We start from the raw sequence: 13,176 nt of genomic DNA, 5'->3' as shown, positions 1-13,176 counted from the left end.
TAATTTCAAACCAATTATTTCATGATATGTAATCTATTGTTTACCTGGGACTGTAGTTTTCACAAGGCAGCCACATTTCTGTATATATCGTGCTAGTGGAGCAAGGGGTAACGCCACTGTCCTGGGTGCAATCATGGAGTCCAAAGTCTCCTCTGAAAAGATGTGCTAGTAGCAAGGCCGATAACACCGATCAATAGCATCAATGTTGTAGTGTAGCTTGAAATCTGATGCTCCATTGAGTCCATGGGTTCCAGCGTTTGTTGTGTCATGTTACTTTACTTAAAGTGAGCTTCCAACTTTACAGATTTAATTTCTGTGTTGATCACTGTGAGCTCATTTACATCCCTTTCTTCCCAGAATTCCAGAGGAGCATGTATGGCCTATAAGTCTCCTCACGCCGACTAAGGCGCTCTCTCCCCAAGGAGAGATAGTACCCCCCCATGTGTTGATTACTTTAATGATCTATAGTTATGAGCTTTGGAGCTCTGTTTTTCTGATTCGGAGCCCCAGATCCACTGCTCCCCTTCAAACCGCTATACCGTTATATGACACAATTCTACCGTCCTGCAGTCCCCACTAGGGGGAGCATGCTGCATGTGGATTTACTATTGAATTCAACTGAAGCAGTGAAACTCTGTCTTCGGGGTGCTGCTTTTAGTGGAACGTTATGTTATATATTTATGTCTATGTAGGGGGTTTGGAGCGTTGTAGCAGAAAAATAAGGCTCTGACGTCTATAAAGGTCCACTATATTATAGACAGTATACCCATGACTACATCTCTGGACAGGACCAACCTATTGATCTTACTCTGGCATACAAAGGGTGTACATGCAAAATTTCCTATAGACTTTGGTGTAGTAATGAGAAAACAGTGCCACTTCAGGTAACAGGTAGACATTGCAGACATATTTTAATTTTTTTTTTTTTTTTTTTAATAGAAGAGGTTTAATGCATAGCCTGTCACAGATTTACAGAAAGTTTTATTTGCAGAAACTGCAGGGCACTGGACCCCTCATCCTCACGGAAGAAGAGAAAAGAACGCTAGTGGCTGAAGGATACCCCATTCCCACTAAACTACCACTCACTAAGGCTGAAGAGAAGGCTCTTAAGAAAATCCGCAGGAAGATCAAGAACAAGGTACAGAACCTCTGCTTGTCTATCACTATATGGGGGTAGATCTGGTAGGAGGCTTTAGGACTAAAGTGCAGAGTTAGAGATAAAGCTTTCCCAGCATCTAAGGGGTTACATCACACTGTAATGAGATCATCACTGCACTGATAGATATGTATACATGCATGTATACACATTAGTGAATCTATTACGGGTCGGCAGTGGCTTATGTAGGCCTACATGGCTACCACAGCCTTGCATTCAGCCTTGTAATCGGTAGTTTTAATGTCGGCACTTACCGCAGGGACTTCAGTGCCACTCATTGAAACAATGTAAAAGGCCCCACTATAGGACCCTATGTAAAGTTAGTGTATTATATTATTAGTATTACTCATGATTATCTCACAATGCATAGGAGCCGTCTGTCAGGTTACATACATTTGCCTCTGACTTGGGACTATTTTGCCCCATGCTAGATTCAGGCCTTCTGTTTTGCCCCATGCTAGATTATCAGGATTTCTGGACCATTGGTCTGTACAGTGATGCTCAGGTACAACTCTAAATAAACAGTAGGAAAGGCAGAACCACCACTCTTCTCATAAACTCCTCCCCCAATTGCTGGACACGCCCACATAATGACAGCTGGATTGCCCCTATTAAGAGCGCCTGCCGATGCAGTGCCAGTTTTAGTAATATATACAAACATTGTATAAAATGAGAGAAAGCAAAACCGCATACAAAGGCTACACATCTTGATATTAAAATGTATAATTTATTTAGAAACACAAAGCCAAAAATTAAAAACATTGTATACAATTACAACATTGTGTTAGGACCAACAATACGTCCAACACACATACATACCTATAGTCACCAAGTCCTAAATAGGGACACATATAAGACGCCAAAGGAGTACACAATTCATGATATATAATAAATATGACATCAAAATGGTACAAATACTCATCGAATGTAGAGATAGGCGGACATGGTGTAGAGGTATAACGCCCCACACATATCGCCGGATCAACCAGCTTCCTCAGGGGTCTCTGAGACAAAGCAATTGTTTTCGTTCATTACAAAAAATATATAGAAAATTTGGTAATAATCATCATGTTGGTCAATAATTAAAAAAATATGATAATAAATACCTTCATAGAAAAAATGTGGGGGATACAGTCAGCACAACCCTATATGCAGGTGCACATCGCTATGGCGAAATACATATACAAAGAAAAAGACACAAATGCAATAGCACTCTGAAACCAGCACTCCGCCCTGCCTCCATGCTGGATGTTGAATGAGGCATTTGTGTACATTTTGGCCAAAGCGTAATAAGCCACTCACCACGTCAAGGTCGCCTCTATGAGTGGTCCCTAACACTAGTTCCTACCTGTTTATGGGCCATGACAGCCACACAAAGTCCAGGGAGCGCAGGCACAGCATGCACGCCAAGCACACTCTGCTTTTAACCCCGTCCAGTGCCATTACAGCTTTCATCGGATCCAGGGATGCAAGTACCAACATGCATGCTGAGCCCACCATATACTTCTCCTGGAGCCAAATGGCTACTGGTAGGCCCTGTAGAAGTAGACTCGGTTTTATACTGACTTTAAAACCAGCCTCCAGGGCAGATTAACTGGTCAGGTGTGCATGACTGCATGGAGATCACCACGCCTCCAATATATACTACAAAGAAAAAATGTGGGGGATACAGTCAGCACAACCCTATATGCAGGTGCACATCGCTATGGCGAAATACATATACAAAGAAAAAGACACAAATGCAATAGCACTCTTGCCTCATTCAACATCCAGCATGGAGGCAGGGCGGAGTGCTGGTTGCAGAGTGCTATTGAATTTGTGTCTTTTTCTTTAAATACCTTCATATTCCAAAATAATAAATATAAATACAAAAATAATATATGCGTGCATATATATATTTATATATATATATATATATATATATATATATATATTAACATAATAGTGGTGGTCCAAAATATCAATCGTGTTCACACCATAAATAAATAAATACAATGTATTTTTTGTAATGGACGAAAACAACTTTGGTTGCATTGTCTGCATATAGGGCGCATTGTGGAACATAACATTGTTATTTTTTGCATATGTATGCTAATATACCTCTATATAATCCTGAGTGCACTTCCTGTATTTGGAGTGCATGGTGGAACGCATCATTGTTGTTTAGCGCATGCGCATACTAACATGTAGGGCAATTTAGATATATTTCTGGTGAATGGAATGCATTGTGTTCATACTTCCGGTTGGATGCCATTTTGCGCATGCGTGATTCTGTTCTAAACACGCTGGCCTATCTAGGGTAGCGCCACCTCGCTTTATATCGCTGCGATGTGGGCTCTGCACCGGGGACGCTAATTTACCATCACCACACCTCCTTGCCTCCCTCAATATACTCTCAAACAGGTGACTATTATTTTCTTTGAATTATTAATGTATATATACTTTGGGCACAATTGCTTTGTCTCAGAGACCCCTGAGGAAGCTGGTTGATCCGGCGATACGTGTGGGGCGTTATACCTCTACACCATGTCCGCCTAACTCTACATTCGATGAGTATTTGAACCATTTTGATGTCATATTTAATTATATATCATAAATTTTTATACTCCTTTGGCAGCTTATATGTGTCCCTATTTAGGACTTGGTGACTATAGGTATGTGTGTTGGACGTATAGTCGGTTCTAACAAAATGTTGTAATTGTATACAATGTTTTTAATTTTTGGCTTTGTGTTTCTAAATAAATTATAGAATTTAATATCAAGATGTGCAGCCTTTGTATGCGGTTTTGCTGTCTCTCATTTTATATGGTTTCAAATTAATTTGGTGTGCCCCTTGACTCCATCTTTTGCTTGATATACATACATTGGGTCTTTTCAGATCTCTGCCCAGGAAAGTCGCAGAAAAAAGAAAGAATATATGGACAGCCTGGAGAAAAGGTAACGACATTTCATCAGCCCTGGCTGCCCATACCGTTTCTGGGAAAGCTGGGTGGCAGCCATTATGGCACTTATCATGGAGCATCTCACTTTCCCAGGTTCCTAAATGGAAAATGCATAGCTTTCTGAGACACTTGAATGGCAAACTACTATGTTCTCTGCTGACACATCATGTTTAGCTAGACATATGTGCCACCCAGGAGTCAGGGAAAGCCTGGTGACAACCCATATGGGAGCTATAATGGGGACTATAAATTGGGGGTCACCCAGCTTTCCATTTTAGGGGGACTTGCTCTTTCATTACCACCAGATCTCAACCCCGTTTCTTATGCTGACTTCTCTGACATTGTCTTCCTTCAATAGGGTTGAGAATTGTTCCTCTGAAAATAACGACCTGCGCAAGAAAGTGGAAGTCTTAGAATCCACTAACAGGTGAGACGATACTCCAATATTTTTCCCTATATCTCCCCCTTTGTATGAGCTGATCTATGTGGATGACACAATTCTTTGCAGTATAGGGGTTTACTATTGGTTACACACCTTTTAGCCTTGTGGATCTTATGTGAAGCAAATCTAAGACTCTTCCCGTTAATATAGGTAGGATATACTAAACCCCTCCTAAAATTGTGTTTTATTCCTCAGGACCCTCTTACAACAGCTACAGCGTCTACAGGCAATGGTGGCCGGAAAAGTATCCCACTCATATAAAGCCGCCAGCACCCAAACAAGTACCTGCCTCATGGTGAGTGAATGGCTGCACTCCTTGACTTCTTCACAAACATATTTACATTCCTTTAATTGTTTTCCCTTTTTACTGCCACCACTAGAGGGAGCTCACTGCATTCAGCTTTTTTTTTATTATTGAGAACAATTTGAACAGTATAAGGCCTCATGCACACGACTGTATTTTTGGTCCGTGTCCGATTTGCATTTTTTGCGGTTCGCACATGGACCAAGGGTCTGCACACATGGGTCTGCAAAAAAAAATGTCATCCTTGTGCTGTCTGCAGCCGTTTCACAAGAATAAGCTTTTATTTTCAGTGGGTGCTGTGAAAAATGCGGGATGCACACAGACCACACCCATATTTTGTGGATCCACGATTTGCGGACCTCAAAACAGATATGGTCTATATGTGGTGAGCTCCCCCTAGTGGCGTTGGCTGGCAGGTAGAATTTTATCATTTACCTATGAAGATGTTTGCATAAATCAGTGTACTGCACCAGAGCTCTAGGACAATCCGGTCACATGATGGACATGATGTCTCAAGAATAAGACGTTGTCGCTACCATATTGTTATGCAGCCATAGAATTTGAACAGCAGGGACATGATTTCTATGGGGGCTGTACTGGTACCTTTAGACTAGATACTTTGATACCATCACGCGAGAGAGTCATCACCCAGTCTATCATCACCTTGGAATCCCCTTATGATTCCTGGAAGGAGACAGAATTCTTTTTAACGATCATTTGTTGCCCTTTTCCTCACCTGACTATGGTTTCCATTACGTTGTTTATCTGGGCCATGCTAAATCTAACGTAACTAGAGCTGTCAGGGCCGTGGGGTTTCCGTGTGCTTTAGCTCATGTGCTGATCTAATTGTTACATGTACATCTTGAGCATGCAGGAACAATAGAAAACTGCCATGTTGTGGCTTGTTGAAAAATTCAGCCTGCCCAGTTGAGTATTATACCCTGTGGGCAGTTCGTCTATTCACAAGTCTGGATTCCAGACGTGTGACCGGCCTGACCACTGGTTTACTGATCTGAACTCACAGCATTATACGGGTACTCTGATGGGAAACACGACTGGAATCGGGCTCAGACTGGCCCACAGGGCAATAGGTGAATCCCCCGGTGGGCCCCAGACAAAGTTAAGGCCCCCAGTCCCCCAGCACAGCATCTTAACCAGCCCTAATCCATGTAAAAACTGGGTAGATTATTTAAAAACTACCTGGTTTATTATTATAGATGCACCAGGTGGCTGAGATGACTTCTAGATACAGAAGCAGGCCAACTCGTATCCTCTTTCCCCAGGAACCTGCCTTCTTGAAGTTGTTGCAGGGACCCTCATAATGAATCATCCTGAGCATCTTATTGCTGCCTGCCGCTATGTGAGCAGGTAGTATTTGCATGTAGGTCCATAGTGGGCCCCCAGAATGAATTTTACCAGTAGGCCCTAGGCACCCCAGTCCAACGCTGTCTGGAATACAGACTTGGGAAGTGCGCAGGAGCCCCCTGACCACCTTTTACATGGTGCGCATTATGTGCAGTCTTTCAAAATCTCATCTACATAGTGCAGAAATGTTTCATGCTTAAATTGACCTGCAGAATGGATTTTTAAATCCACAGCATGCCGACTCATGTCGTAGATCTGGAGCAGATTTCATGCATGGGGAGATTTTATAATGGCGGATGCAGGTTTGCTGAAGATCAGCATTAAAAAATGCACATCCTAAATAATAAATACATTATTTAAAAAAATATTTATTTTCCATGGTTATTTCCTTCCATGCTGCTCTGTGTATAACCTGATCTCCTGTGATGATGCCTTATACCGTGTGAATGCTGCAGACATCATATGCAACAATACATGATCACAGGAGCCTGGATTATAAAGAGACTGGCATGGGAGCAAGGTAGTCCTCATGGGAGGTGAGTAGTCTTCTCTTTTTATTTTCTCGTCAGCTCATCCTCTGTCCGCAGATTTGCTGCTGATTTCCCTACAGATTCTTGAAGAATTACTGTGGAAAAAATCACAACAATTCCACGTGTGTGTATGTAGCTTAAAGATTCTTCCTGCCACCACTAGGGGGAACCCATTGCATTGGAATTCATTGAGTTTAAGTGGAGCTTTAGAAGGTTGGAGCTACACCTAGACTTTTTGTTGCACTTTTAATTCATTTTAACTATTGTATGACCGCTACAGTGCACAATATTGCATACAAGTCTGTTAAAATGCTTTGGACTACAGTTGTCCCAGTTAAAAGTGCTCCAAAATGTCTAGGTGTAGCTCCAGCCTGAATCCAGATGCAGCGAGCTCCCTTTAGTGCTGGCTGTGTGAACGGAGGAATTAGAGCTCCAATAAAGAGTTCTGGATTCATAGCTTAGAATTATAGGTACACTTTCCTACAAGAGACCCCTACCATTAATTAGTTTACCAAGCATTATAATAACCATATAAAGACATTACCCACTAAACCACCGTAGGCAGCCATGGCTGTTGGATATCATTATTAACCCCTTCTTCACATTAGTTATTAGGTATTAGCTGCAAAAGCTCTACAAACCACCAAAAGAAAGACAAGAATCCGAGCACTAACCCACTCCTCCGTACTGCACGACCCTAGTGAGGAGGAGTTTTGGTGGAGCAGCAGATGAGCATGCGCTCCATTCAGTATCTGTGAAGCAGATGCAAACAGCAGGTTAGAGCGCTTATCTTGCAATGAACTTCACCCACATTCTGCAAGTTCTCCATATGGATACAATGGATGGTGGAGTCGAGATTGGCTCACCCTCTGATGTAATGGTTTTATTTGCAGGGGTAATATAAGGACCTCCACAATTGGCTTATCATGTAAATCTGTCCAAATGTCACTATATGACTTCAGAAAAATACTCACTTCCTTGCCTGACGCCTTCTATTGTTTTGTACCCCTTCAGGTGGTTGTCTTGTGCTTTGCAGTCATTTTTGGCAGTTTTACGCAGACTTTTGACCCATACCCATCAGCCACCAAGACGTTACCAGAGCCAATTGTGCATTCAGCGCAGGAGTCATACGCAGCATCGATAGGTGAGTGCCCGTCTTCAGATGTATATGGCCTATGAAGAAGTCTAAATTTATTTCCTCAGCAATGACCATGAATGGTTTCTCTCATAGTGAGATCTAGAAGCATCCTTTCCTTCGAGGAGCATCATGGGTGGGAAGAGTTATATAGCTCCGCAGTCACAGTGGATTCTCCTGACTCCTGGGAGAGGAGCAAAGAAATCATCTCTCAGCATCACAGAGCCACAGAAGAGGAGCTCAGCCTTTCACAGGAGAAGCCACACACACTGTCCAATGACAGCAGCCTGGATCCAGCAGTACGGCATAGGTGAGCGCAGAGGATTGGGGTACACCAATGGAAACTGTGCAGAGTGGTGCAGTGCCCATTATGTAGCTGAATAGAGAGGAGCAGTGTGCATAATATATGAAAGAATAGAGGGGTACAGAAGAGATGTGGGGTACAGAGGCACAATTTATAGCAGAATAGAGGGGAGCAGTGCACACAATATGTAGCAGAATAGAGGGGAGCAGTACAGCAGAGATGAGGGGTGCAGAGGGCACAACATGAAGCAGTGCACACAATATGTAGCAGAATAGAGGGAAGCAGTGCTCAATATATAGCAGAATAGAGAGGAGCAGTGCACACAACATGTAGCAGAATAGAGGGAAGCAGTGCTCAATATATAGCAGAAGAGAATGGAGCAGTGCAGCAGAGATTAGGGGTGCAGAGGCACAATATGTAGCAGAATAGAGGGGAGCAGTGCACACAACATGTAGCAGAATAGAGGGGAGCAGTGCATACAATATGTAGCAGAATAGAGGGGAGCAGTGCACACAACATGTAGCAGAATAGAGGGGAGCAGTGCACACAACATGTAGCAGAATAGAGGGGAGCAGTGCATACAATATGTAGCAGAATAGAGGGGAGCAGTGCACACAACATGTAGCAGAATAGAGGGGAGCAGTGCACACAATATGTAGCAGACTAGAGGGGAGCAGTGCACACAATATGTAGCAGACTAGAGGGGAGCAGTGCACACAATATGTAGCAGACTAGAGGGGAGCAGTGCACACAATATGTAGCAGACTAGAGGGGAGCAGTGCAGGAGGCACAACATGTAGCAGAATAGAGGGGAGCAGTGCACACAATATGTAGCAGACTAGAGGGGAGCAGTGCACACAACATGTAGCAGAATAGAGGGGAGCAGTGCACACAACATGTAGCAGAATAGAGGGGAGCAGTGCTCAATATATAGCAGAAGAGAATGGAGCAGTGCAGCAGAGATTAGGGGTGCAGAGGCACAATATATATCAGAATAGACGGGAAGGGTACAGGGACACAATATGTAGCAGAATTGAGGGGAGCGGTACAGCAGAAATGAGGGTGCATGGGCACAATATATAGCAGAATGGAGGGCAGCAGTACAGGTGAGATGAGGGGTGCAGGGAGAACAATATGCATAGCAGAATAGAGGGGAATACAGCAGAGATCAGAGGTACCAGAGAACACAACATACAATGCATTTAGAAAGTCTTGAGACCATTTTGATATGTTGCGCCTTGTGCAAAAAAATTTTAACTTTTGTTTTCCCCCATCAATCTCCCCTCAGTACTTTAAATTGAGAAAGTGGAAACAGAATTCTAGAAACATTTGCAACTTTATTAAAAAGGAAAAACAAAAATTTTGCATGGACATAAGTATTCAGACACTTTGCTATGACACTTGAAATTTAGCTCTGGGGACTCTCATTTCTCTGCATCTTTGAGATGTTTCTACTAATTTCTCTCTAATTTCAATTGATTGGATGTGATTTGGAAATACACATCCCTGTCTATATAAGATCTCACAACTGATAATGCATCACAGAGCAAAAACCAAGCCATGAGGAGGAAAGAACTGCCTGTAAAGCTCAGAGAAAGAATTGTGTGAAGGCACAGATTTTAAGAAAGTACACTGAAAAGTTCCCAAGAGCACAATGGCCTCCATAATTCATACAAGGAAGATTTTTGGAACAACCAGGACTCTTCATAGAGCTGGCTGCTTCACCAAACTGAAGTAATCTGGGAAAAAGAGCCTTGGTAAGAGAGGTTAGCAAAAACCTAATGGTCACACTGGCTAAGCTCCAAAGAGAATAGGTACACATGGGAGAAACTACCAGAAGGTCCACCATCACTGCAGCATTCTATCAATCTGGGATTTATAGAAGAGTGGCCAGAAAGAAGCCTCTCCTTTAGTAAAAAAATAAATAAAAAAGCACCTAAAGGACTATCAAGACAGTAAGAAACAAGATGGTCTGCTCTGATGCATCCAAGATTGAACCTTTTGGCCTCAATTCTAAGTATCAGATCTGGAGGAAACCTGGCACTGCTCATAACTTTCCCAAAACGATCCCTAAAGTGAAGCATGGTGGAAGCATCATCATAACATGGGGGTGTTTTTCAGTAGCTGGGACAGGGAAACTGGTCAGAGTGGATGGAAATCTAAATGGTTCAATCCAAAATAGAAGAAATATATAGTTGGGACTATCCTCCACTGAGACTGTTCACAATGTTCCGTGTAGGTAGTCAGGGCCATACAAAGTCCAGTGGTGCTCAATGTGTGAGAAGATAGGTCCATAGATCAATTCACAAGTAAAATGAAGCAACATGGCACTCATCATAAAGTGTCTTCTTTTATTTATTCCACAATGTGCAAGAACAGAACGAGAGGAATACAAAAGGAGAGCAAGCGGCTTATGAGACCGGACCTTGAGAAAGTGTCTGGAGATGCAAAATGGCCATTAGCTGCTTACTCTCCTGTTTTATTCCTCCCGTCCTGTTCTTGCACATTGTGGAATAAATAAATCAGTTTACTTGTGGACTGGGAAGCTGAATGGAGAAATATTCTTAATGAAAATATATCTGGACCTCAGACTAGGCCGTAGGGTCTCCTTCCAACAGGACAATGACTCTAATCACACAGCCAAGACAACACAGGAGTGGCTTAGGGACAACTCTGTGAATGTTCTTGAGTGACCCAGCCATAACCCCAACTGGAACCCAATCAAACACCTCTGAAGAGACCTGAAAATGGTTGTACACTGATGGTCCCCACCCAACGTGATGGCTTGGTGGATCTGCAGAGAACATTACAGAAAATCCCCAAATCTAGGTGTGCAATCCTTGCAACATTATACCCAAGAAGACTGGAGGCTGTAATCGCTGGCAAAGTTCCTTCAACTAAGTTCTGAGTAAGGAGTCTGAAAACTTATGTCACTGCAAGATTTTATTTTTTTTTTCTTTTCAATAAATTAGGACCGATTTTGGACATTCTGTTTTCACTTTGTCATTATGGAGTACTGACTGCAGAATGATGGAGGAAAAACTTGAACTTTTTTTTTTTTTTTTGCCCAAGGCCACAACATATCAAAATGTGAAAAAACTGAGAGGGTCTAAAGACTTTCCAAATGCACTGCATATAACAGAATGGATGGAAGAGAAGAGGGGTGCAGGGGGCACAATATATAGCAGAATAGACATAGCCATACAGGACAAAGACCGTTCAGGAGAGGGAACCATTCAGGAGAGATTAGGGGTGCAGGAGGCACAATATATAGCAGACTAGAGGGGAGTGGTGCAGAGAACACATTACATGGTAGAATATTGGGGTGCAGTATGAAAGTTTTGTGTGTGCTGATTATTCTTTCTCCTTCAGGTTCCATTCGGATTTTGGACAAAATGAAGTGACAAAAGTAATAGAACTGGACAGAAGAGTAAACGCCACGTCCTAATATCCGCTTCCCTCAGCTTTTCTTCCTTCAGCTCCTGCTTCCCCAACTGACGCAGCCACCCCTCAAGTTCCCACTCTGAGCCGGCCCTTCGGACTTCATGCCTCTCTTGTCAGGTGGAGGAGGCTGGGACTCTAGACTTGACACTGGCGGATGATAACAGCAAGCAGAGTTCTAAGGAGCGCCCCCAATTTCCTGCTGCTCTGACAACGAGACTTTTAAAGCGCATGGTCGCAGGATAATGATGATTCATAGAATTGTGAAGGAAAACGTTTCCACTGTCCATCGCCAGAGAGTGAATAAGATTGGACTTTTTATTTATTCAGTGATACTGTTAAACCTTTTAATCCAAGATCTTAGATGCATGTTCTGTAGACCTTGGGTGGCGGAGAAGATCGAGAGGATTACATTCCATCCCAGACATTACTATTATAATTCAGCCCACCAAACGTGTCATACTCTAACAGGCACTGCCAGTAGAAGCCTTGCTGGGGTTTATGGCACCGCTCATTCTAAACGGCCTAAGGTTTTCATAATCCCACGTCCTTTACCACTTTGCCCTGTATCAGTCAGTGCCTTATATACTTGGATTGTATTCAACCCTTTGCCTATAACCCCCATCACTGTGCCTCTCCAGTGCTCTTTATGTACTGAGACAGTTCCCACGGGGTTGTTTCTCAATAGTCCATATAAATGTGTTGCATTAACATTGACCCAATTGGCTCTGTTTCCAGTACTTCCCCTATTGCCACAGAGCTGTCCCTCCTGCTGTTGTAAATAGTATTTATTAGTTTTATTTGCTACTTTCCATCATTGATGGCCCAAAAGAGGGCACTGATCCCCCAGCCCCATTATATGATATTATTAAACCCTTATAAGCGGCACAGTGCCCCAAGGACAATCCGATGAGTAAGATGCAGGTAGCAGTCATCCTACCAAGGAATATAATTCAAATCCTCGTCCCCTGTGGTCCCATGATTCTCTGCAAACCAGTGGTCAGCTGGGAATCTTGGGAGGGAGGATTCATCCAGAAGACCTGTTTCAGTTTACGGCCTATTTCTTCTGTATCTCCTTAAACCATCCGGTCTTTGTTGGACACTTCTGCCTCACTGCTGTGTACCGTTTACAGCTATAGTATCCAATAAAGAACCAATGGTTTATACGGCTACTTTCACACTATCGTTTCTATTTTCCAGTATTGAGATCCGTCATAGGGTCTCAATACCGGAAAAAACTCTTCCGTTTTGTCCCCATTTATTGTCAATGGGGACAAAACGTAACTGAACTGAACGGAATGCTGCAAAATGCATTCCGTTCCATTTGGTTGCGTTCCCATACTGGAGAGCAAACCGAGCAAGACGGATCCGTCATGACCCACAATGCAAATCAATGGTGTCTGATCCGTTTAACTCTGACACAATAGAAAACTGATCCGTCCCCCATTGACTTTCAGTGGAGTTCATGACAGATCCGTCTTGGCTATAGAAACATAGAATGTGTCGGCAGATAAGAACCATTTGGCCCATCTAGTCTGCCCAATATACTGAGTACTA

The 13,176-nt window shown here is 42.9% G+C and overlaps 1 protein-coding gene across 1 annotated transcript in view; it reads left to right on the top strand.

Annotated features, from left to right (window-relative positions):
- The window catches only part of CREB3L2 (cAMP responsive element binding protein 3 like 2), a 46,531-nt gene extending 33,623 nt beyond the window's left edge, over nt 1-12,908 (top strand). Inside the window, exons 6-12 of the mRNA XM_040438461.1 lie at nt 992-1,138; nt 4,035-4,093; nt 4,457-4,525; nt 4,736-4,835; nt 7,754-7,883; nt 7,971-8,184; nt 11,551-12,908. Coding sequence (XP_040294395.1) covers nt 992-1,138; nt 4,035-4,093; nt 4,457-4,525; nt 4,736-4,835; nt 7,754-7,883; nt 7,971-8,184; nt 11,551-11,626 — 795 coding nt within the window. The 3' untranslated portion in view covers nt 11,627-12,908. The remainder of the gene's footprint in view (nt 1-991; nt 1,139-4,034; nt 4,094-4,456; nt 4,526-4,735; nt 4,836-7,753; nt 7,884-7,970; nt 8,185-11,550) is intronic.
- Nucleotides 12,909-13,176: the final 268 nt, after the last annotated feature.

This window comes from Bufo bufo, chromosome 1, assembly GCF_905171765.1.
Source record: "Bufo bufo chromosome 1, aBufBuf1.1, whole genome shotgun sequence".
Lineage (NCBI taxonomy): Eukaryota > Metazoa > Chordata > Amphibia > Anura > Bufonidae > Bufo > Bufo bufo.
This window is presented reverse-complemented; position numbering and strand designations above follow the sequence as displayed.